The following is a 24,818-nucleotide window of genomic DNA, read 5'->3' as shown; positions in this document are numbered from 1 at the left end:
ACGCCTGCCGTGCTGCCAGCTCCTGTTGGGATCTCGTCTCAGCATCGAGATGCAGACCTCAACCAAAGGGAACTCCTGGAGTTTCCACTCCAAGGTAGAAACTGCAAGCCACCAAGCACTAACACAAATGCTAAGCAGAAACCCAAGCAAGCCGCATGAGAGGGGGCGCCAGGGAGGGGCCGAGTGGCTGTGCCTCACAGAGAGGCGGCCGGCGCCAGGCCCTTTGGCTTCCTAAACCCTCGTCTCCTGTTTGCCCCCTGTCTGCTGCCTCCAGCGCCCTGCCCTTCGTTCATTCATTCACTCACATTCATGGGCATCCACTCTGGGGAGACAACCGTGGTTAAAGTCCAGTGTCGGGGTGAGGGGGTGGACATGAGTCAGATGACCATGGCACAGAGAGAACCATGGTCCAGAGTTTCTCCAAGGCAACCTGACATCAACTGGGGTTGACCCCATGGCTGAGAGCTGCAGAACAAAGGGAGATGGCCCGAGAAAGGAGAAGTCATGCAAGATACCTGCGCCTGGAGCCTGGGTGGGTGCAGGCCGGGTCCAGAGCAGAAGGAACCAAGCAGTGGCTTGGAGTTGGAGGCAAGCGGGGGCACTGCCCAGGGTCTGTGTCCACCGAAGCACGTGAGCAGGGGTGTGTGGCCATCAGCTCGGTGTTTTGCATCAGTCACTACGTGGGATGGAGAGTGGGCAGGGACCCGCTGGGATCCTCCACCGCCTTTGATGACTCACTCACCTATCCTCCCTTCCTACCCTGCCCCCTCATATCAACCAAGTCATCACCCTGGACTGGCCTGACCCGTCCTTTTCCTTCCTCCCTGGCCCCCGTAGCCCATCTGTCACCAAATTCCAATCTTTCGACCTCATTGTCTCCAGCGCCGGCTTTTACACCACAGCTCAGACCCAAGTTCTGTCTCTCTTCTGAACCAACTGTCCCCAAAGTGGCCCCTGCCTCCAATCAGGCCTCTTGCCCCACCCTCGTCTCTGAATCGACCCTCCAAAGCATACTTCTCAGTCAGCTCATGGAAAAGGAAAGAAAGTTGGCCTGAAGACTATGAAAAATGGCCAACCTCATTTATCATAAGAGAAATGTAGGTTAAAACCATACCAAGGCTTCCCTGGTGTCTCAAATGGTAAAGAATCTGCCTGCTATGCAGGAGATCCAGATTCAATTCCTGGGTTGGGAAGACTCCCCTGGAAAAGGAAATGGCAACCCATTCCAGTATTCTGCCTGGAGAATTCCATAAACAGAGGAGCCTGGCGTGCTGCACTCCGTGGGGTCGCAAAGAGTCGGACACGACTGAGCGACAAACACCTTTGCTTTCACTTTTCAAGCTTCCCCTGTCTTTAGTTAGTGTTTGCCAATCACGGTGACAACAATAAAATAGATTGGGACTTCCCTGGTGGTTCCGCGGCTAAGACTCTGCGCTCCCAAAGCAGGGGGCCCAGATTCGATTCCTGGTCAGGGAATTAGATTTCACAGGCCACAGCTAAAGATCCCGAATGCTTCAACTAAGACCTGGCAAAGCCAAATAAATAACTAAATAGAATTTTTAAAAATAATCAAAAAGGCTGAGAACCTGGTACCAGTGAAGCTTGAGGAGAAACAGGCCATGTGGTCCATGTGGGGACTCTGGACCTGGTACATCCCCTGAGAAGGACAAGTGGACAGAGCTGATCAAATGACAGCTGCGAGCGTCCTGTGACACCCGTGTGCCGCACGCCAAGTTGCTGCAGTCATGCCCAACTCTTTGTGACCCCATAGACTGTAGCCCCCCAGGCTCCTCTGTCAAGAACACTGGAATGGGTTGCCGTTTCCTCCTCCGGGGGATCTTCCAGACCCAGGGATCAAACCCACGGCTCTTACGTCTCCTGCATTAGCAGGGGGACTCTTTCTTTACCGCTAGCACCACTGGGAAGCACATGACTCTTGAGTTCTTATGAACTTATTCTGCAGCTGTGCTCACATGTGTGTAAAACAGCATCTATACAAGATGACCCACTGCAGCACTGCTTGTCACAGAAAGTCCTGGGGACAAGCTAAACGCCTGTCAGCTGAGACCATTATGAGCTGAAAGCCTGTGTCTGGAGCAGAGGAAGCAGAGGAGTAGCTTGAGACTGGAGAGGCCATAGTTTAGGTAAATTATGGGGCACCCCATGTGGAACACTATGCAGCTGTGAAAAAATTACACTGATGACATGTTCTATGAACGGATATGATGTGGTCATGAGTATAGTGTTAACTGAAAAAAGGGAGGTGCAGGACAATGTGAATAGTAGGGGTTTTAAAAAATGCAGCTTCCCACAGCCCCTGCAGATTCTCCCCCACCACCCCCGGCAATGCGGCCTCTCCTCTCCCCACTCCCACCATGGCCTGCTGTACTTTGGGGCTCTCCTTGTCTAAATATTGCCATTTGTGTAAAAAAGGGCTTCCCCTGTGGCTCAGCTGGTAAAGAATTCACCTGCAATGCAGGAGACCCTGATTTGATTCCTGGGTTGGGAAGATCCCCTGGAGAAGGGAAAGGCTACCCACTCCAGTATTCTGGCCTGGAGAATTCCATTGACTGTATAGTCCATGGGGTCTCAAAGAGTCAGACACAACTGAGCAACTTTCACTTGTATAAAAGAAGATGAGAGAGGCCTTGCTTGTGCAAAGAGTATCTCTAGAAGTGTTTACAAGAAACAGTACTGGTTGTCCGTGGGGAGGAGAACTGGTGCCTGGAAAACAAGAGTGAGAGGGAGACGTTCTGCCCCTTGTGATTTCTAAATTGTGAACCGAATGAAAGCGCTACCATGTCAAAAAAAAAAAAGTAATTTCAGTGAAAAAATGCAATTCTGGTCATATCGCACTTACACAGATCCTTGATTCCCACCCATTCAGCAGCTACCACGAGCTATTGTCTGTTTTTAATTATTCTCTTTTTGGCTGTGCTAGGTCTTCGTTGCTACGAGCGGGCTTTCTCTAGCTGCAGCAAGCGTGGGCTACTCTTCGTTGCAGTGCGAGGGCTTCTTACTGCGGTGGCTTCTCTAGTTGCAGAGCACGGGCTCCAGGGCTCCAGGGTTCAGTTGTTGCTGAGTTGCTTGGTTGCTCTGCAGCATGTAGAATCTTCCCAGACCAGGGATCGAACCCGTGCCCACTGCCTTGGCAGGCAGATTCTTATCCACTGCACAACCAGGGAAGTCCTGCTTTTAACTATTCTTTAATAGGCAAGATTCTTGGTGGCAAGTGACAGAAACCCAATTCCAACTGCACTAAACAAAAGTCGTTAAGTTGTTGGTTCATATAATGGATGTCTGCCTCAGGCAAGACTGGATGCAGGAGCACAAGCCATGTCATTGAAAGTCATTCTCTTGGCTCTGTTTTTCTCTGTGCTGGCTTTATTCTCTGACAGGCTCTTCCCTCAGAGGGACAGAGCTGGCCGCCGGGAGTCCTGAGTTGACGTCTTGCCATCTGTCGCCGTATCAATCACAGGCTGAAGCTCATTGCTGATATATGGTGGTGAAAGTCGCTCAGTCATGTCCGACTCTTTAGACCCCATGGACTATACAGTTCATGGAATTCTCCAGGCCAGAATACTGGAGTGGATCGCCATGCCCTCCTCCAAGGGATTTTCCCAACCCAGGGATCAAACCCAGGTCTCCCGAATTGCCTGAAGATTCTTTACCAACTGAGCCACCAGGGAAGCCCTTGCTGATATATGCCTATCCCTAAACCATCCCCATCACTCAGATTGGATAGACCAGGGTCTCAGACCCACTTTTAGAGCTTGGCAGTGGGGTCAATCATACTAGAGACTCTGGAAAATTGATGGGTGGTCGCCAGAATAAGAAGGATGGGAGGTGGGCAAGGCAAATGGTGCCCTCTACCCTCTTGGTCTTTCCCCCTCTTCTATGCCATGGTCTGCTAGACATCTCTTGTTTCCTGATCACACCATGCATCTACTCGTACTCCTTCTGGCCTTTGCTTTTGTCCCTGCCTGCTCCCCTTGAAATATCTTTTCCATTCTCCAACTGGCAAATTCCTACTTATCCATTAATATCCTGCTCAAATATCACCTCTTCTTGAAGCCTTCCTGACTCTTCCACCTGCTTCCCCTCCACTAGCAGAACAAACCGGTCTTACTGCTGTTCTTTTTGGTTCTTCTCTCAACCCATTTCCTAGGTGGCATTAGTGGTAAACAGACTGCCTGCCAATGCAGGAGACTTAAGAGATGTGAGTTCAATCCCCGGGACGGGAAGATCCCCTGGAGGAGGGCGTGGCAACCCACCCCAGTATTCTTGCCTGGAAAACCCCATGAACAGAGGAGACTGGAGGGCTAGAGTCCACAGGGTCGCAAAGAATCAGACACGACTGAAGCGACTTATTAATAGTATGCATGCAATCCATTGTGACTGACTGGGCCTCATCCATGCCGCCCGGGAAGGAAAGAGATAAATCAGAGCTGGCCTCTGCTTTCAAGGATCTCCATTATGGTACAGAATTGGTTGTTTGTTTTACCCAGAGTTTCTGTTTTCTGAGGTCTGGAACTCAGCCTTGGCCATCTGTGTCTTCTCTAGTTGGCACAGCCCTAGACACAAGGTAGATGCCAATGAGTTTTCAAAATGAATAATGACAAAGTGTCTCAAAAGGGTGGGAAGTGTTGAACACAACCTCTGCTAACTCTGTGTTGCCCTGACCAAAAGACGGCCATGTGGCTCGGAGGTTCCCAAGGAAGTGCCTGGACTGGTCCCTTCTAGGACAGGGCTGTCACGACTCTGGAAAGCCCCTTGGCCCTGGGCCTGGGACCAAAAATCCAGACCCATAGAGAAGTCCTCCAGTCAGGCCCTGCCACCCATTTCCCACGGAGGGGACCAAGGCAGAGGCAGGAGCTGGGGGAGTTCTGGGGGAGCTCTCATCTGGAGTCCCAGCCTCCGTTGGGTCAGAGTTCCCTAAAGGCGGGTGAGAAGCGAGGAGGACAGGGCTGGAGTTGGCAGGAGCCCAGGGGAGGAAGGAAACAAGAAACAATCAAGGAAAAATCCATCCCAGGCCGGGGGTTGGCTCAGGCCACAGGGCCCTGCAGGCTGACCTCAGGCCGCCACGGAGGAGGCTTCCTAGGGGCGGATGCAGCCTGTCCCACTCCCTGCCTCCTGTGGCAGGGGATGGGGGTGGGGGGAGCTTAGGCCCTTTCGGGGACCTTGTCTCCTCTCTCTGCTCCCTTGATGTCCCTTCCCCTGTGATGCCCTGTCCCCAGACCTGTCCCCAGACTCCTGGGCCCCCTCGTCCCACCTGCCTCCCTAGGTGCCCTGTGGGAGGGGCCGAGGAGAGCTGGCTCCAGCCTGGGAGTCTTACCCTCCGGCTCGGTTCCTCCATCATTCTCCCCAGATGACCTTGTAGAAGGGGGCCTCCAGCTCTATCCCCCAGGGCCCTCAGGGGCTGGGGCTGCTGACGCTGGTGCTTTCCAGGAAGAAGAGGCCGGGAGGGGAAGGAAGAGCTGAGTCAGTCCCTGTGTGGCGATTACAGGTCCTTGGGTGGGGGAAGCAGCTGTGGGGTTGAGGGGCAGGGTTATGGCGCCCGGGCCTAGCTCAGGATCAAGGCGAGGCTCCAGGCTGAGGGGAAGGGACTTGAATGACCCATTGGGGCATTTCTCCCTCCAGGCTTCCTCGCCTCTCGCCTCTCCTGAACGTCCCTCAGGGTCCTACCCCTTAGACCCTAGGCTGTCCGAGACACCTTCCGGCAAGACCAGTCCAGGCCCTGAACAGGAGGCACTTGGCCTGAGCGTCCACTGGGTCAGAAACACAGGACACCTCGATGCTCCGTTGGCCCAGGATCCCAGCCTCATCACCCGTACTCAGGCCTTTACACACAGCCTGAGACATTGCATAAAAAAAAAAAAAAAACCACATACACAATTCTAGTCAATGAAATCCTGTATTATAAATGCTCATTAACTGCAGGGCTACCATGGCAACACGGGGTGTGTCTGCAAGGATCCCGTCCATTCAGCAGAGCTGAGAGCAGCCAGCAGCAGGCTCCCCAGGGACTCCGCAGGCCCCAGCCAAGCCACACAGCTGCCTCTGTGAATGGGGAGAATGGACCGCCTACCTGAGCGCTTGCAAAGTGCAGAACCCAGTGCCAGGCACAGAGCAGGCCTTGGATGTGGGCTTTGCAGGGGCTGGAACTCCGGTTGATAACAAGGGGAGTAGGAACCGTCCAGGGAGCCAGCGCTGGGTGGAACAGTGTCACATCCAGGTGGGCTTAGAACAGCCCCAGAGCGCAGGTGGCTCTTCCTGTGGCTTTGGGCCCTGCTTGGGAGCCCTGACCACTCAGCCAGGCTGGGCAGATGACTGACTGCTGAGGGAAGGGCCCAGGATTGGGTCAGGCTTGGGGGACAAATCATCGCCCAAGTGCTCTGTCATCCCCAGGGCTTTCCAGTTGCCCTCCCCCATACACCAGAGGATGAGATGGCAGGATGGCATCACTGACTCGATGGACGTGAGTCTGGGTGAACTCTGGGAGTTAGTGATGGACAGGGAGGCCTGGAGTGTTGCGATTCATGGGGTCGCAAAGAGTCGGACAAGACTGAGCAACTGAACTGAACTAAACTGATACACCAGAACTTCTCCAGAGAGCTCTGGAGTTGCTTCCTGGCTTTGTGTGGCCTTGGATAAGGGTCTTTGCCTCTCCAAGCTTTCGTCCCTGTAATTTTGTTTTGTCACCAGCCCTGAATGGAGCTTCTGACCTTTCCCAAGTCTCTTCCCCCAACGGAGGATGCTCACTGATGGGCAGAGTGGGGGCTGCGTCTCAGCCTTATTCCCACAGGCTCAGGGGAGTCATTAACAGAGTCAGCTATTCATCATTAGACTCATTCCAAGTCAGGTGGCAAGGCCACCTGCCATCCCCCAAAGCTCCAGTTATAATGTTTCCATGAAATTCCTGCCTGCAGGGACTGTGTGTCCCCATCAACAAAACAAGCGCAAGTCCCTTATCTTGTTTGGGACTTATGGAACTCCACTTTTACAGGCAAGGAGGCTCAGAAAGGGATTGCCCTTTCTTTGTGGCCACAGAGCAAGTCAGCAGCACAGTCAGCTCAGAACCTGGGTCTGTGGCTCAGAGACAGTGCTCAGGGCTGGGCATCGAGCTGTCCCCCCAACCTGATTGCTTTGTAGGAATGAGGGGAGGGCAGGAGTGACAGTGGCTGGGTGGGAAGCTTAAGCGGGGAGGAGGACCCAGAGCCAGCAGGTCTTGCCCTTTCAGGCTAAGTAGATCACTGTCAGTGCCCCGAGTTTCAGTTTTCACTTCTATAAAGGGGGATAGTGATGCTGGCTCTGTCCATCTCACTGGCTCTCAGAGGATTTGAGGAGCTCAAGGGCAAAAGGCACTGGGCAAGGGGCACAGGCCGGCCTGGGTGAGTTGGTGGCTGACAAAGCCTGGGTGGTAGGAAGGGGGAGGGTACAATACTTACCCACCCACACCACAACTTGGCCTAGGGCCCCCTTCCTCCACTGTCCAGGTCTCAGCTTTCCTCTGAGCCACTAGGCCAGTCCTGGCAGAATCCACCTAACTGACGCTCCTTGGGGAGTTGAAGGAGCGGCCAGGAAGGCTCCAGATTAACAGTTGAAACTTCCCTGCATTTGTTTTCCATTGCTACCGTAGCAAATCGCCACCAACGTGGGGGCTTTGTTGTTGTTCAGTCGCTCAGTCCTGTCCAACTCTTTGGGACTCCATGGACTGCAGCATGCCAGCCTCCTTATCCTTCACCAACTCCCAGAGCTTGCTCAAACTCATATCCATTGAACTGCTGATGCCATCCAACCATCTCACCCTCTGTCATCCTCTTCTCCTGCCTTCAATCTTTCCCAGCATCAGGGTCTTTTTCATTGAATTGGCTCTTCGCATCAGGTAGCCAAAGTATTGGAGCTTTAGCTTCAGCATCAGTCCTTTCAATGAATATTCAGTACCAATTTCCTTTAGGATTGACTGGTTTGATCTCCTTGCAGTCCAAGGGACTCTCAAGAGTCTTCTCCAGCACCACAATACCAAAGCATCAGTTCTTTGGTGCTCAGCCTTTTTGTATTGTCCAGCTCTCACTTCCATAAGTTGGAGGCTTAAAACAACACAAATTTATAAACTTCCAGTCCCGTTGATGAGAGGTTCCAACATGGGTCTAAAATCAAGCTCAGTGGGCTGTGTTTCTTCTGGATGCTCGAGGGGACAACCCGCTTCCTTGTTTTTTTCCAGCTTCTAGAGGCTGCCTGTTTGTGGCCCCTTCCTCCATCTTCCTAAGCAGCCATACAGCGTTTCTGCATCATCACATCTCTTTTTCTGACACTCCAGTCTCCCTCTTCCACTTTAAGAACCATCAATCATTATTGTGCTGGACCCACCCAGATAATAAGGATAATCTCTCTGGTTTTTTGTTTTGTTTTTTAAAAGCACAACACAATTTTTTAAAATTCATTTATTTGTCTGTATTGGGTCTTACTTGCCTCACATGGGATATTTTGTTGCAGCACAAGGGCTCTCTAGCTGGGGGTGCACCGGCTTAGTTTCTCCGCTGCACGTGGGATCTTTAGTTCTCCACCCAGGGGTAGAACCCATGTCCCTTGCATTGCAGGGTGGCTTCTTAACCACTGGACCACCAGGGAAGTCCCAATCTCTCTGTTTTAAAGTCAGTTGATTCAGTTCAGTTCAGTTCAGTTCAGTCGATCAGTCCTGTCCGATTCTTTGCAACCCCATGAATCGCAGCACGCCAGGCCTCCCTGTCCATCACCAACTCCCGGAGTTCACCCAGACTCACGTCCATCGAGTCAGTGATGCCATCCAGCCATCTCATCCTCTGTCATCCCCTTCTCCTCCTGCCCCCAATCCCTCCCAGCATCAGGGTCTTTTCCAATGAGTCAACTCTTCGCACGAGGTGGCCAAAGTACTGGAGTTTCAGCTTTAGCATCATTCCTTCCAAAGAAATCCCAGGGCTGATCTCCTTCAGAATGGGCTGGTTGGATCTCCTTTCAGTTCAAGGAACTCTCAAGAATCTTCTCCAACACCACAGTTCAAAAGCATCAATTCTTCGGCGCTCAGCCTTCTTCACAGTCCAACTCTCACATCCATACATGACCACAGCAAAAAACATAGCCTTGACTAGACGGACCTTTGTTGGCAAAGTCATGTCTCTGCTTTTGAATATGCTATCTAGGTTGGTCATAACTTTCCTTCCAAGGAGTAAGCGTCTTTTAATTTCATGGCTGCAGTCACCATCTGCAGTGATTTTGGAGCCCCCCAAAATAAAGTCTGACACTGTTTCCCCATCTATTTCCCATGAAGTGATGGGACCGGATGCCATGATCTTTGTTTTCTGAATGTTGAGATTTAAGCCAAATTTTTCACTCTCCACTTTCACTTTCATCAAGAGGCTTTTTAGTTCCTCTTCATTTTCTGCCATAAGGGTGATGTCATCTGCATATCTGAGGTTATTGATATTTCTCCCGGCAATCTTGATTCCAGCTTGTGTTTCTTCCAGTCCAGCGTTTCTCATGATGTACTCTGCATATAAGTTAAATAAGCAGGGTGACAATATACAGCCTTGATGTACTCCTTTTCCTATTTGGAACCAGTCTGTTGTTCCATGTCCAGTTCTAACTGTTGCTTCCTGACAACAGTTAGAGAAACAAGGTTTCTCAAGAGGCAGGTCAGGTGGTCTGGTATTCCCATCTCTTGAAGAATTTTCCACAGTTTATTGTGATCCACACAGTCAAAGGCTTTGGCATAGTCAATAAAGCAGAAATAGATGTTTTTCTGGAACTCTCTTGCCTTTTCCATGATCCAGCAGATGTTGGCAATTTGATCTCTGGTTCCTCTTCCTTTTCTAAAACCAGCTTGAACATCTGGAAGTTCACGGTTCACATGATGCTGAAGCCTGGCTTGGAGAATTTTGAGCATTACTTTACTAGTGTGTGAGATGAGTGCAATTGTGCGGTAGTCTGAACATTCTTTGGCATTGCCTTTCTTTGGGATTGGAATGAAAACTGACCTTTTCCAGTCCTGTGGCCACTGTTGAGTTTTCCAGATTTGCTGGCATATTGAGTGCAGCACTTTCACAGCATCATCTTTCAGGATTTGAAATAGCTCAACTGGAATTCCATCACCTCCACTAGCTTTGTTCGTAGTGATGCTGGCAAACTTAATTGTTCTTTGCCATGTAACAAAACACATTCACAGGTTTCCCTTCTTTAGGGGGAGCCATTACTCTGCCTACTGGATTCTGCTTCTCCCCATCCTTCCCTCCCTCCTGGCTTAGGTGACCTTCGCCTCCACCCTCAGCATCCTCCCCTCCTTCAAGATGCCTTCCTGACCCCCTCTCCTCCCCTCCCACCTTTACAGTATGGAAGATTTTATCATCTTGGTCACATTGTACTGTCACAGCTGTCAGGTCCCCTTACCTCGTTACCATCCACTCTTTGCAGGATCTGCCTTTCAGTAAATGTTTCTTCTACTGAATGAATGAACCCACCAACCGACCAATCAATAAGCCTCCTGGTCACCGTCATCCGCAAGCCCCAGGACCTCACCCTGCCGCCGCTCAGGCCCCATCCAACGTTGTAAAGAGACTGAGTACCAGTCCCACCCCCCGCCCCGGAAGCCACCTAGCCTGAAGATAAATACGGTAAATACGGGCGTGGCCTGGCCATTCATCCCGCGCACACCCTCAAAGCCCTCTTTTCTAGGGGACGGCAAAGTCCTGAAAGCTCTCGGAAGTCTGTAATATATTGACGTAAGCGCCTCCGAGGCCTCATTCATTTCCTCAGCAGTCACTCAATACTTTTATGCCCGTGCCCTCCAGGGAGGGAACCCTCCAGGGACGCTCCTCTTCTGAATTCTAAAGAATTCGGTCTTTCGGCTACCTCCCCGCTCGGCCCTCATAGAACCGAGAGTTTTGGCTCTGACGGACATAGCCGGAGTCCGCGGAGTCCAGCCCCATCACTCGACTCGGCCCAGCCCGCAGCGGCCCGAGTTCGGACAGAACCCCCGGTCCTGCGGCTGCTGGACCCCTCAGCTGCGCCTCGGAAGAGGGAGCCCAAGCGGGCCCGCGAGTGGGGCGAGGCTGTGGGTGTGGCCTAGATGGAGCGGCTCCGGCATTGGCTCTACGGGCAGGGGGCGGGGCCATAGGGGCCACAGTCTTCCCTGTAAGTTCGCAGCTCAGGTCTATCCCACAGCCGCGCGGTCCAGCTCCTGCGCTTTCGCCTCTCGCCGGTCAGCCGCCTAAACGCACGTCAAGGTGAGTTCAGGCACGAACTCTGCAGCCAGACCTCGGCTCCTGGGCGGGGGGTCCCTCGAGAGGTGCATCCTTAAGGCGCCTCATCCCCGATCGCTCCTCGGTCCCCAACTCATCTCTACGTAGGTCCTTTCTGCCATGAGATGCACGGCATTTCTCACCCGCGCTTCGGTCCCGGCGGCCACGCCCGCGTTCCCCTCAGCCTGCGGGGCGCCGCGCATCCCGAACCCGAATTCCCGGTCCAGTCCTCCATGCTGCGCTGGGCCCCCCGCCCCACCCCCGGGACCCAGGAGTGCCCTCCTGCCTTTCAGCGCCCTCGCCAGAACCCGGGGTCGTATTTTTAGTCGATGGTGAGGTGTCCTCCTATCTTTAGCCGTGGCCGCGAGTGTTCTGAAACGGATCTGGACTGGGTTGGGCTGCGCTCGGGTAGAGGGCGGGGAGGGGGTCGGCCCCGGAACCCGAGCTGGGGCTGAGTAGCAGGACCCGCCGGAGCCACGGGGCGGGGGCCGCACGCCCGAACTCTGGCCCTGCGCCGAGCGGACACTCGGACATCGCCTAGGCCGGAAAGCACAGGGGAGGCTCCTCCCTGAGCTTGGATACCCGGGCAGGGTCCCCGATCGCTCCCTCTTCCCCCGATTGTCTGGTTGTGAGCCCAGAATCCTCCAAGGGAAGAAGATCCTGCAGACAGTCCGCACCTGGTAAGCCAACTTGCGTGCCTCTCCTTGGGAAGTGCCCGCCTAGATCTGTAGATTCGCTGGAGACCCCGGTGCGTGCAGGACCCCTCCGGGACAAGGGCGGTAGAGGGAAAGCGCGCGCCACCTGGTGGCCACGGAACCGAGCGCCGCTCTGCACAGGGAAGTTGGGAGACCCCGCGGCCAGCGAGGGCGCCTGTACCGGCGGACCCCTAGGCCCAGGGGCTGTTATTTTTCGGTCTTGTCTGGAGCACTGTCCCCGGAGAACCAGAATGCTTGAGGAAGTCCCTATAGGTATTTGGTTGAATAAATGTCAAGGCTGACAGTGACCCGCTAACCCCCTCCTACATCCACACTCTGACTTCCAGTAACTCCCTGGTAATGGCCTTGTTGTCATCCCATTTCATGGATGAGGAAGGTGAGGCCCAGAGAGAAAAGATGTTTTCCAGGTAGCAGTGAGTTCAAGGTTAGGGGCCTGCCTTTGGATCACCCCTGGTGGGAAGTGGCCTAGTATTTCTTGTGAGGAGGGGGCTCTGCCTCCAAGAAGTCATTTTCTCTAAAGGAGGCCCCGGGCTCCTTCCAGAGCAGGCCCACAGAGCTGGGATGGCTCCTGTCTGCTCCTCCCAAAGCTGCAGGGTGCAGCCCAGCCCAGCCCCTAGAGCCTTGTCCTGATGGACAGCTCATTCTCATACATCTGGACACTTGCACGTTGAGACATGGAAGCAGCCAAGAGGTAGGACTTAAATGGAGGAGGCTTGGGGACCTGGCAACCCCAGCCCAGATGGATCCGTTTCCCTCTTGCTCCCCAGGCAGTGCACATATTATGGTATGGCCCATTGTATCAGAGACACTGGAACCCAGCTGGGTAGCAGTGCCCACTCTTCCTCTTACTAGCTGGGTGACCTGGGCAAAGTTGCTTGATGTCTCTGAGATTCAGCGTCTGCCTCTGTAAAGGCCAGTGATGACACTGTGTTGTGCCTCAGAGGTTAAAATGGAAACCATGCAAGGCTAGCTGGAGCCTGGGGTCTTGGTGTTGCCAAATCTGAATATTTGGGGCTTGATGGTTGCAGTTCCCAGCTCTCCCCTGGTGGTTGACACTGGCCCAACCCTTCCCCCCAGCCTCAGTTCTCCTCACATCTGGAATTGGGTGGATACATCTGGCTCAGAGCGCGAGAGCTGTCAGGGACGCCGGATCTGTTGTGGAAACACTCAGGCTGTCTTGGCGCCCCTGTATGATGGAGGGCGGGGGGAGGGGGGAGGTCTGGCCCAAGTTCTGGGCAGATCCCACCAGTTGGCCTCCTTCTCCATGAGTGAAAAGGAAGGAAAACTATCCCAGGATTTCTCGCCTGCCAAGGGGACAGATAGGATATATGTCAGCATGCCTCCAGACCTGGCATGGTGGGCACAGATAAATGTCTTTTAGATAAATGAGTGATGGGAGTCCAGGACCTCAGAGCACGTCCTGCCTCCCTCCCCCTGCTCCAGCTCCTTCCAAGCTTAGCTGGAATTCTGCCACTGGAGAGTCATTCCTTTGTTTCCTGTTAAGCTGCAGGTGCTCTGGGAGGGGCAAGATGTCCGGTCTCTGGCTCAGCACCACTGACCCGAGCTGTCCAGTCCTGGGGTGGGGTTTCCTGAGTAAGGGCCTGGCTGGGGGGAGGACTGTAGTTGGGATTCTGCCTCTCCTGCATCCTCCTTCCTCCATCCTGCTCCCTCCTGCCAGCCCCCTCCTTCTTCTTTCACCCTGCTCCTGAGGCTGAATGCAGAGGGGACTTCCCTGGTGGTCCAGTGGCTAAGACTCTGTGCTCCCAATACAGGGATCTTGGGTTCGATCCCTGGTCAGGGAACTAAAAGATCCCATGTGCTCAAGTAAGAGTTTGCTTACTGCAACTAAAGACCCTAGTGCAACAACTAAGACCCGGCACAGTCAGATAAATAAATAAATATTAAAAAAAAAAAAAAAAGATGAAGAAGAAGAATGGGGCAGAGGAACTGGCAGAGGCTGCTTGACCCTTCCCCAGCAATTTCCCACCTGCTCAGCCCCTGTTGGCCCCAGGAGGGTGGGCTCACGTGGTCACCCACTGGGCGACCTTGGACAAGTTTCTTTGCCTTTCACGCTGATTCTACACACCAGGCCAGTCCCCTGCTGTGGGAACTAGAGGGAGTGCTCGTTCCACTTCCTTTTTCTGTTAAACCTGTATGACATCCCTCCAGAGTGTATTTATTTTTTCCACCTTAAAAATATCTGTGTTTATTCTGACTACATGAATAATATTGCTCATAAATAATACATGCTTCTTATTAAGAATTTGAGCTTATAGAAGTATGAACAAGAAAGGGGAAGTCACCTGAAATTCTACCATCTTTAGAGAACTACCATCAACATTTGGCAACCATCCTTTCATACTTAGCTTATGTATATCATTTTTTAGTAATGAGACCAGATATTAAAGATAATTTTTTATTGAGGGCAACTTTTCCTCCCATGTCACAGACCCCCACACTCCATCCCTGCCCCCCCTGCCTCTAGGTAGCCCCTATGCCAACCTAGTGCCAGCCTTCTATATTATTTCCTGCTCCGATATAAGATATAATCCTATGCAGACCTGTATGTGTAGGTACACATACATGCATGTATGGGGAGTGGGGAGTGGAACTGCTTTCAGCAAATGGGATCTTCTAGACTACATTTTTGCATTTTTGCTTCTCTCATTTTGCAATGCCTATGGGAATCTCTCCAGAATGTCTGATAGCTCTAACTTTATTTATTTATTTGGCCATGTCATGTGGCTTGCAGGATCTTAGTTCCCCAACCAGGGACTGAACCTGGACCCACAGTAGTGACTGCAAGTCCTAACCACTGGACCACTATGAAATTCCGAGAGCTCTAATTTTAAATGGGAATGAAAGGAGAGCGGTTGCGATGATGAATGAGATGGGTTTGCAAAGAACGCAACAAAATCCCAGGCATGGAGCAGAGCCTCCACTCCCCAAGTATTTATATCCTCCACTCCCTCTTCTCCTTAGCTGCTGGGACAGAAAGGAGGGGCAGAAACTACAGTAGACTCAGTTTCTGCCCATAAGGAACTCCTAACCGGGAGGAAGAGAAAAGGGAAGCTCTGAGCAGGCATCTCCCTTCCAGGTGGGATGTGATTGGGCCAAACCGGTATACTTTCGGCTGGGTGGGCTGAACACCTGCTGTGCATCCAGTCCTGGGCCCAGCCCAGGTGGGTGAGACAGAGGTCACAAGACCTCCATCCTCGGTCAAGTCAGGAGCTGAGACAAATCTGAGACAAGTGCCCCCGTCTGCCCCCCACGCCCCCACCCCTGATGACGGCACTGGTCACGTCTCGGGCACAGTTGAGTGCAGATGATGAAGATGAACAGAGCTGTGGACTCAGAGCAGGAGACCAGAACCAGGGCTGTGTATGTGACTTCAGGCCTGTCACTCAGGGTCCCCACTCACAGAGGGAGGGGCTTGGCGCTTGGGATCCAGGCCTTGAGGCCGCAGTAAATCTGTGGAGGAACACAGGATCTTTCCAGGAGGGCTCCCCACAAGAGTAAGCCCCGCATGGGCTCCTGGGGCTCCTGAAGGCACCTGGAAACCAGACAGGTGCCTCGCTTTTGTCCTTCCATCTCTTACTCATATCCTTCGTGTTTCAGCTCCTCAGCCCGGACCGGAAAGAATCTCTCAAGGACAAGCCCGGAGAGTTGCTGCCTACCAGCTTTGCGCCTGCCTGCTTCCGGTTTTCAGAAGCGTTTTCAGCCTTCTTGGGAGAAAGTGATTTTGGCTGTCTCGGCCCTCTGACTTCGCTGATCGTTTCTTAGCCCTTTGGCAAGTGTTTGGTGTCTGGACACCTCGCTCTGGGTGTTTGTGGTGGACGGGGGTGAGAGGAGACAGCGGAGGGCGCGGTCCTGCGAGTGGCTGGTCCCGGTCCCCGGGGGTGAGGTCGCGATGTCCACCAAGGTGCCCATCTATCTGAAGCGCGGCAGCCGCAAGGGCAAGAAGGAAAAGCTGCGGGACCTGCTGTCCTCGGACATGATCAGCCCGCCGCTGGGGGACTTCCGCCACACCATCCACATCGGCAGTGGAGGTGGCAACGACACGTTCGGTGACATCTCCTTCCTGCAGGGCAAGTTCCACCTCCTGCCGGGGACGGCGGTGGACGAGACCCAGGAGGACAGCGGCTTCGAGATGCCCTTCCAGTTCACACGCACGGCCACGCTGTGCGGGCGGGAGCTCCCGGACGGGCCGTCCCCTCTGCTCAAGAATGCCATCTCCCTGCCGGTCATCGGCGGGCCCCAGGCTCTCACCCTGCCCGCCGCCCAGGCCCCCCCCAAACCCCCTCGCCTGCACCTGGAGACCCCGCAGGCCTCCCCGCAGGAGGCGGGGACTGTGGACGTGTGGAGGATCCCAGAGGCTGGTGCCGCCCACAGTGAGCTGACCACTGAGTCCGGGGCGGAGGAGCCCTTCCTGTCCCACGCCAGCTCCCTGCTGTCCCTGCACGTGGACCTGGGGCCTTCCATCCTGGACGACGTCCTCCAGATCATGGACCAAGACCTGGGCCACCTGCAGATCCCCACATAGGACCCGAGGGCGGCTAGTGGGGTGAATGCCACCGAGGCAGGGGGTGGACACCAACCCTGGTCTAGGACTCGGGGTCCCTGGGTCCCACCTGTGTGGTTGTTGGCCAGCGATTTCTCACTTTGAGCCTTTGTCTCCCTCCCTCCCACCCTCTCCACATGGACAGAGTGGCCTCTTTGCTTCCGCCTAAGCCCCACAAGGACACATGCCGACGTCAGCCCAAAGCGCCCCTGTGTGTCTCAGGCCACCTGGACCCCCACCGCCAAATGTTCCTCAGATCCCTCAGACGAAGGCTCTGCTGAAATGGACTCCACATTTCACCTGCCTCTAACTCAGCCTCGATGACACCCTGATGGGAGGGGGGCCAGGGAAGAGGCGGGGCACAGCCAACTGGACCTCTGGCTCCATGCTGTGGATTGGGAACCTGGCATCAGTGACCGGTGTCCCTCCACCCCACCCCTCCCACATGATCAGGGGATTCAAGTTGCAATAAAACTTGCTGCTGCTAGTACTTGTGTTCCCGGTACTCTGTTCCGGGCCCCTCCTCAAGACAGGCCAGGCTCTGGGAGCTTCGGGCTAACTCACTCCAGCCCCAGAGGGCTTTATATGGTGGGATGGGGTGCAGGAAAGGCCTGCCTTCTGGAAGAAACTGTACGGTATTCTGAGCCCATAGTGAGAATGAAGCCCATAGTGAGAATGAGCCCATAGTGAGAATGAAGCCCATAGTGAGAATGGCACTAACCAAATGCCAACTGGGGATATTCTGACATTGACTGGGGTGTCTGATGAGAGGTAGCTGGAGTAGGCCAGGCACTGGGCCTGGGAGACTGAGGTCTAGCAAGAGAGGCCCAAGAGCCAAGGAATAACCACAGGCCTAGTGCAAGGGACCAACAGCTTCTCTGGCGTCAGGGGACTGAGGGAGCATGCAGAAGGGCAGGCTAGACCTGGCGCTGGGAGGGATCCAACTGTGTTCCTCAGTGGACCCATCTCATCAGTGCTGCTTGTTGGTCTACAGCGCATCACATGTGCTCCAGGTGCTGGGACGTGACCCCCTGATCTCCTGGAGCTCGCAGTCTAGTGGGGGGAAGGATAGCAAATCTGTAATCAAGTGCATTTTCAACCGTGTTGAACACCGTGAAGAAGACACCAAAATCATGAATGCCTGGGGCAGGGTGGGGTGGTGTCAAGATTCTGAGCCAAGCCTGAGGGCAGACGGGCTTATGCTCATTCTTGAACAAACACGCTGAGGCACCTGAGTGAATGAGAGAGGATCCAAAGCTTGGCCAAAAGGGCCTAGGTCTCTGAGTCCAACCTAGCCTTGTTGAGAGTCAGTTTTCCCATCTCTAAAATGGGAATCAGCGACACCTGCCTTGCAGGGTTGCTGAGAAAATCAGGGATAACATTTCTTTATTTGCAGATAGAAGGTATTCAAACATGGTTATGAAGGAGAGATATGTGGTCAGACCCAGGTTTTAGAAGGGTCACTACAGAGGCCAAGGGGGAGATAGATCCCAGATTAGAGAGGAAAAAGCTGTTGCAGGAAGAGAATTGGCCCCAAGTGGGGACTGAGAGAGAGGGTGGGGCTTGATGTCTGGAGGCGCGTGCTGGCCTCAGTGACCCCTGCTCTTCCACTCTCTGCTGGTTCTTTTCCATCCTTTTGACCCTACAAATCTGACTCCCACCTCACCTCCAGCCTTTCCTATTTCTAGGCCAAGATTTCATACTAGAGGCAGAGGCAGAATTGGAGCAGGGGACATTTTTCTTGGCCATACTACCTTTTTATTTCTCAGTGATTTTTTAAAAACTGATAAAATATATATAATGTGAAATTTACCATTTCAATCATTTTTAAGCATATGGTTAAGTGGCATTAAATACATTCACATTATTCTGCAACCATCACCACTATCCATTTCCAGAACTTTCTCCATCTTCCCAAAGTGAAACTCCATACCCACTAAACACTGACTCCCATCCCCCAACCCCAGCCACTGGCAGCCACCTTTCTACTTTGTCTCCATGACTTTGACTTCTCTAGGGGCCTGACACAAGTGGAATCACATGTTATTTGTCTTTTGTGTGATTGCCTTATTTCACTTAGCATGACAACTTCAAGGTTTATCCATGCGGTAGCAGGCACTGAAATTTCATTCTTTTAAAAGGCTGAATAATATTCCATTGGGCTTTCCACATAGCACTAGTGGTAAAGAACCCACATGCCAATGCAAGAGAAGAAACACAGATTCAACCTCTGGGTCAGGAAGATCTCCTGGAGAGGGAAATGGCTACCCACTCCAGTATTCTTGCCTGGGAAATCTCATGGACAGAGGAGCCTGGTGGGCTACAGTCCATAGGGTCATAAAGAGTCAGACACAACTTAGTGACTTAGCACCCAATATTCCATTGTCTGTATATTCCACGTTTTGTTTATCCAGTCATCCAATCAATGGACACCTGGTTTGCTTCTGCTGCTGCTAAGTCACTTCAGTTGTGTCCGACTCTGTCCGACGCCATAAACGGCAGCCCACCAGGCTCCCCCGTCCCTGGGATTCTCCAGGCAAGAACGCTGGAGTGGGTTGCCATTTCCTTCTCCAATGCATGAAAGTGAAGTCGCTCAGTCGTGTCTGACTCTTCGAGACCCCATGGACTGCAGCCCGCCAGGCTCCTCTGTCCATGGAAGTTTCCAGGCAAGAGTACTGGGTTGCTTCTACCCTTTGGCAATTGTGAATAATGCTGTTATGAGCATGGGTGTACATATATCTGAGTCTCTGCTTTCACTTCTTTGGGATGTGTTCGGAAGTGAGATTGCTGAATCCTATTATCATTCTATATTTAATTTCTTAAGGAAGAGCCATTTTCCATTGGAGCTGCACCATTTTACATACCCACCTCCAAACTTTTTGTTTTTAATCAGAAATTTTGGCCATCATTTAGAGAATAGGAGTTGCAGTATCTGTAGTGGGATTTTGAACCCAGGTCTGTGAGGCCCCAAAGCCCGTACATGATTGCAACCCTCTCCTCCCACTGGGGTTCAGCTTCAGACCCTGGTAATGTATGAAGGCAAAGGGTGGGGAGCTGAAGGCCAGCACCGTCTTGCCTGCAGGCTCCCCCTCAGTTCTTGGGTGACTTGGCCCCATCTGCCCAGGAGGGGAAGACAGGAAACACGACACTTTCCTTATAGCTTCACCCAGCCAGAAAACAGCACGTCACCTCAGACCTGAGATGAGGATAAAGTGGCCATGGAAGGCGGACCTTCTTGTCCTGGGTCCCTGGAACTGCTCCCTACCTAGCAGGCACATTCAAAGGACTCTGGGAACCCGCTCGGGGCTACCATGCCTGGGTGGAGAAAGGGAACTGGATGGGGAAACTGAAGCATCGGATTATCTAAACTTGGGACTAAGGTGGACAGAAGTGGAGTGAAGGACCTTCCCCCTTCAGTTTGAATAGAGCTGTACATACTCCCTACAGATACCACTCCCACAAAGGAATCCCCCTATATAGGAAGTGAAGTTGTTGGATGGCCAAAAAAAAAAAAAAATCCCACAGGAATTTCCTGGTTTCCCAGTGGTTAGGACTAGTGATTTCACTGCTGTGGGCCTGGGTTCAATCCCTGGTTGAGGAACTAAGATCCTGCAAGCTATGTGGTATGGCCAAAAAAAAAAGCAAATATCCCCACAGTCCACTGTTTTAAATGCCTGACATCCATGCACTTCTTTATTGGAGTATTTACTCTTAAAAATATTACATATATTATTTTCTATAACCTGTATATATCACCTCTGGTATAATGTCTGTCCCTGTCAAAAACACACCCACTTGGGACTTCTCTGGTGGTCCAGTGACTAAGACTCTGTGCTTCCGGTGCAAGGGGCTCGGGTTCGATCCCTGGTGGGGAATCGGATCCCACGTGCCACAACTAAGGGTCTGCATGCTGCAACTAAAGATCCCATGCGGTAACTAAGACCTAGGACAGCCAAATAAATACTAACTCATTAATTATTATAATAACAATTTAAAAAATGCATTCACTCATTTCCCAAAGGGAGACAACTCAAAACCTTGTAAAGGATCACATCCACTTCCGAGTCCAGGATGTCGAGATGATGCCCATTACCCCTGCAGTTCTTTACCAGCTCATCTCAATAGTTTGCAAACTATAAACTACACTGTACAGTTAATCACCACTGTGTACAACAGTGGAGAAAAACAGAGAAGCGTGGGAGAATTAAAATATATTTAAAATTATACTTGACACAGCAAGAAAAGAAATATATGTAGAAGCTATAGACTTTTCTACAACAAAGCTGTAGCTGGTATGAATAACCTCCCTTCTTTGCTACACGGCTCCTGTTCGCTTTCCCTCCAGCCTGCATTTTGCCTGTTCAGGGTTCTTCACCAGGTTGACACATTCCAGACCTACTTTTTTCAAGAATCTGAGCACTTGGTGGATCTCCCTGTAGAGAACTGATATTTCCCCCAAACTTTTTATTTTGAAACATTTCAAACCTACAGAAATACTGAAAGTATAGTAGAAGGGGGCGACAGAGGATGAGACAGTTGGATGGCATCACCGAATCAATGGATATGAGTTTGAGCAAATTCTGAGAGATAGTAAAGGACAGGGAAGCCTGGCGTGCTGCAGTCCATGGAGTCACAAAGAGCTGGACGTGGCGTAGCCACTGAACAGCAGCAACAATGTACACCCACATATCTGCATCTAGATCTGCCAATTATTACCGTTTTTCCTAATTTGCTTTCTCTCTTGAATATAAAAACTTTTTTCCTGACCTTTTGAAAGTACGTTACAGATGTCACAACTTGTCAGTATTTTTTCTGTTAAGTCTTTCTTTAGCTTTCTTGGGCTTTCTTTGCCATCTTCAATGTGTGAGTTGGTGTATTTCATCACTTTTGGGAAATTATTGATCATTTTCTCTTTAAATATTGCCTTTACACCTTTTCTTTCTCTTCACCCTCTGAGATTCCAATTAAATATATCTCAGATCTCTATATTTATCCTGTTTCTACCCTAATTCTGTATTTCCTGTCCATATGTCTTCCATGCTGTATTAAGGACAAGATAATATCTTCCTGCATATCATACAGTTCAGTGGTCCCCAACCTCTGGAATCTAATGCCTAATGATCTGAGGTGGAGCTGATGCAAGAATAATAAAGTGCATAATAAATGTAATACACTTGAATCATCCTGAAACCATCCCACCCTCCTCCAGTCCATGGAAAACTTGCCTTCCACGAAATGGGTCTTTGGTAACAAAATGGTTGGGGACCACTCTGGTAGCACACTCATTCTGTCTTCAGCTGTGTCTAATTTTCTTTTTAACCAATCTATCGTGTTCTTAATTTCTGTTATTGTATTTTTCAGTTGGAGGAGTTCGATGTGATTCTTTAAAAATTCTGTTGTGACACTTAACAGAAACTTGTCACCTGCAGATGTTTTTACACTTGTCTTTATCTTCTTTAAACTCAGTAAGCAGTGTTCTTTTATGGTCGGTATCAGATAATTGCAGCATCTGTAATCTCTGTAGGTCAATTTGTGCTTTCTATTGGGTGCAGTCAGTTCTTATGCAAGGTTTCTCGTTTTTTTTCTGTGCCTGGTTGTCTTTGACTAAGTGCTGGATATTGTATATGAAAAAGTACTTTTAAGACATAATTTAAGGCCTTGGATGACAGTACATTCTTTCAAAAAGGATATTTCTTCGTCCCAAACATGCTCACTTCTACTAGGTGAACAGAGGCATTATAAGGATCAGTTCAGTTCAGTCACTCAGTCGTGTCTGACTCTTTTGCAACCCCATGAATCGCAGCACGCCAGGCCTCCCTGCTAAGTCACTTCAGTCATGTCCGACTCTGTGTGACCCCATAGACGTCAGCCCACGAGGCTCCCCCATCCCTGGGATTCTCCAGGCAAGAACACTGGAGTGGGTTGCCATTTCCTTCTCCAATGCAGGAAAGTGAAAAGTGAGAGTGAAGTCGCTCAGTCGTGTCCGACTCTTAGCGACCCCATGGACTGCAGCCCACCATGCAATCCCCTTCGTTCATGGGATTTTCCAGGCAAGAGTACTGGAGTGGGTTGCCATTGCCTTCTCCATGTTCATCGTCAATTCCCGGAGTTCACTCAGACTCATGTCCATCGAGTTGGTGATGCCATCCAGCCATCTCATCCTTTGTCATACCCTTCTTCTCCTGCCCACAATCCCTCCCAGTATCAGAGTCTTTTCCAGTGAGTCAACTCTTCACATGAGGAGGCCAAAGTACTAGAGTTTCAGCTTTAGCATCATTCCTTCCAAAGAAATCCCAGGGCTGATCTCCTTTAGAATGGACTGGTTGGAGTCTTCTCCAACACCACAGTTCAAAAGCATCAATTCTTCAGCGCTCAGCTTTCTTCACAGTCCAACTTTCACATCCATGCATGACCACTGGAAAAACCATAGCCTTGACTAAACGGACCTTTGTTGACAAAGTAATGTCTCTGCTTTTCAATATGCTATCTAGATTGGTCATAACTTTCCACCCAAGGAGTAAGCATCTTTTAATTTCATGGCTGCAATCACCATCTGCAGTGATTTGGGAGTCCCAAAAAATAAAGTCTGACACTGTTTCCACTGTTTCCTCATCTATTTCCCATGAAGTGATGTGACCAGATGCCATGGTCTTAGTTTTCTGAATGTTGAGCTTTATAAGGATGGGTCCACTTTAATCCAAATTCAAGGCTTGAGTTCCCGGGACCACTAGTCCATTGATGTTGGGATCACACCTTAAAGTATATATGTATTAGTAGCGGGGTATCTGACTTGGAGTATCTGACCTTGCACAGGCTCTGAGTTTTGATTTTGACCCTCCCCACCAAAGACCACCAAATAAGAGCTGAGTTTCAGTTATATCTTCAAGATCAGTAAATGTCCCCAAGACAAAAACTGTCTTGAATTCTGGGCTTACAGCTCTGGGTTTCAACTTTCTAAATGTTGGATCAGTAATTCTTCACTATATTATTAGCTTGTCAATGCTTTTAAGATTTTTTCTTTTTCTTTTTTTAAGATTTTTTCCTCTTAAAAAGAGGAAAAATCTTATTTTCTATTTCTCCCTTTTTTATTTTCTATTCAGTAGAAAGGTTGGAATTAAATACCCAACCAGGAGGCCTGTCTCCCATTAACCACCTGAATGCAATATTAGAAAGATCTCCTGGGTTTTGTTTACATTTCTCTTTGTCCTCAACGGGTAACAGCAATCCTGCTTACCCTAAACAATTAGAATCAATCACCCCAGCCATCAGTGATACTTCCTTTTTACTTTCTTGCCCAGTGACAGGTAGAACTCAAAACAGCCCATTGGCAATCTCAGATCCTATTAATAATTCAGAGAAATCATTATTGCGCCCCCTGGTGGAAGCCTTCCTCGTGTCCCAAAGGCTCTGGATCAGCCAGAGCCCAGAGTGGCGAGAACCGAAAACAAACATTTTGCAAAAGAACCATTAGCTGAGATTGCAAGAGGCTGCACTCCCACTTCCACTTCTCTGTAAGAGAAACACTATATGTATCAGTCACTGGTTCAGAGCATATAGAGGATCTACTGTTCAATGATGGAGCATTTCTTAAAAGAATCCTAACAGAGAGATTTCCCTGGTAGTCCAGTGGCTAAGACTACACTCCCAATGCAGAGGGGCCCAGGTTTGATCCCTGCTCAAGGAACTAGATCCCACATGCCCCAACAAAGTGTTCACATGTCACAACTAAAGATCCCACATGCTGCAACAAAGATCAGAGCTCCTACGTGTGGCAACTAAGACCCAGCACAACCAAATAAAGAAAAAATCCTAAAAGAATCAAAAGCCATTGGCACTGGGCTCATAAACTGCCTTTCCAATAACAGAGAACTAGGCTACTTATCATTACTAATATCTTTTATTTTAAAACTTTTATTGAGATGTACCTACAGGAAGTGCACAAATCTTGGGTGGGTCAATGAATTTTTACAAAGTGAACAAAGTTGTGTAACCCAACAAGGAATATTACTAGCATCTTTGTAGCCACCTTATGCCCCCTCCTTGTTACTAACTTCCAAAGTGAACCACTTTCCTGACTTCTGCCCCATAGTTTAGCATGTGTGATTATTTGATATAAATGGAATCACACAATATGTCCTCTTTGGAAATTGGCTTCTTTTTTTCAAATATTAAGTTTTTGAGATTCATTCATGTTGTTGTGTAGCAATAGTTTGTTTTTTTCCATGTTGCTTAATCCACTCTAGTGCTATGGGCATTTGGAATGTTCTA

General features: G+C 50.7%; 1 protein-coding gene and 1 long non-coding RNA gene across 3 annotated transcripts; one reads left to right on the top strand and one right to left on the bottom strand.

Annotated features, from left to right (window-relative positions):
* Positions 1-3,210: 3,210 nt before the first annotated feature.
* On the bottom strand, positions 3,211-12,149 carry LOC138984661 (uncharacterized). Its single transcript, XR_011461908.1, has 3 exons — positions 11,951-12,149; positions 5,336-5,440; positions 3,211-4,574 (listed from the first exon to the last, which is right to left on the bottom strand). It is a non-coding gene; the product is annotated as an uncharacterized lncRNA (long non-coding RNA).
* Positions 11,115-17,037, top strand: CDC42EP2 (CDC42 effector protein 2). Of its 2 annotated transcripts, none has more exons than XM_005894056.3 (2): positions 11,115-11,258; positions 15,608-17,037. In XM_005894056.3, exon 2 carries the CDS (start codon positions 15,900-15,902, stop codon positions 16,530-16,532), a length of 633 nt encoding a protein of 210 aa, XP_005894118.1. In that variant the 5' UTR covers positions 11,115-11,258; positions 15,608-15,899; the 3' UTR covers positions 16,533-17,037. The 2 variants fall into 2 exon arrangements, with proteins under 2 accessions (XP_005894118.1, XP_070215473.1); XM_070359372.1 differs by lacking the exon at positions 11,115-11,258 and adding an exon at positions 11,303-11,953.
* The last annotated feature ends 7,781 nt before the right edge of the window (positions 17,038-24,818 follow it).

The sequence above is a fragment of the Bos mutus genome, chromosome 22, assembly GCF_027580195.1.
Source record: "Bos mutus isolate GX-2022 chromosome 22, NWIPB_WYAK_1.1, whole genome shotgun sequence".
Taxonomy (NCBI): Eukaryota; Metazoa; Chordata; class Mammalia; order Artiodactyla; family Bovidae; genus Bos; species Bos mutus.
The sequence above is the reverse complement of the archived record's forward strand: the minus strand, read 5'-3'. Positions and strand labels throughout refer to the sequence as shown.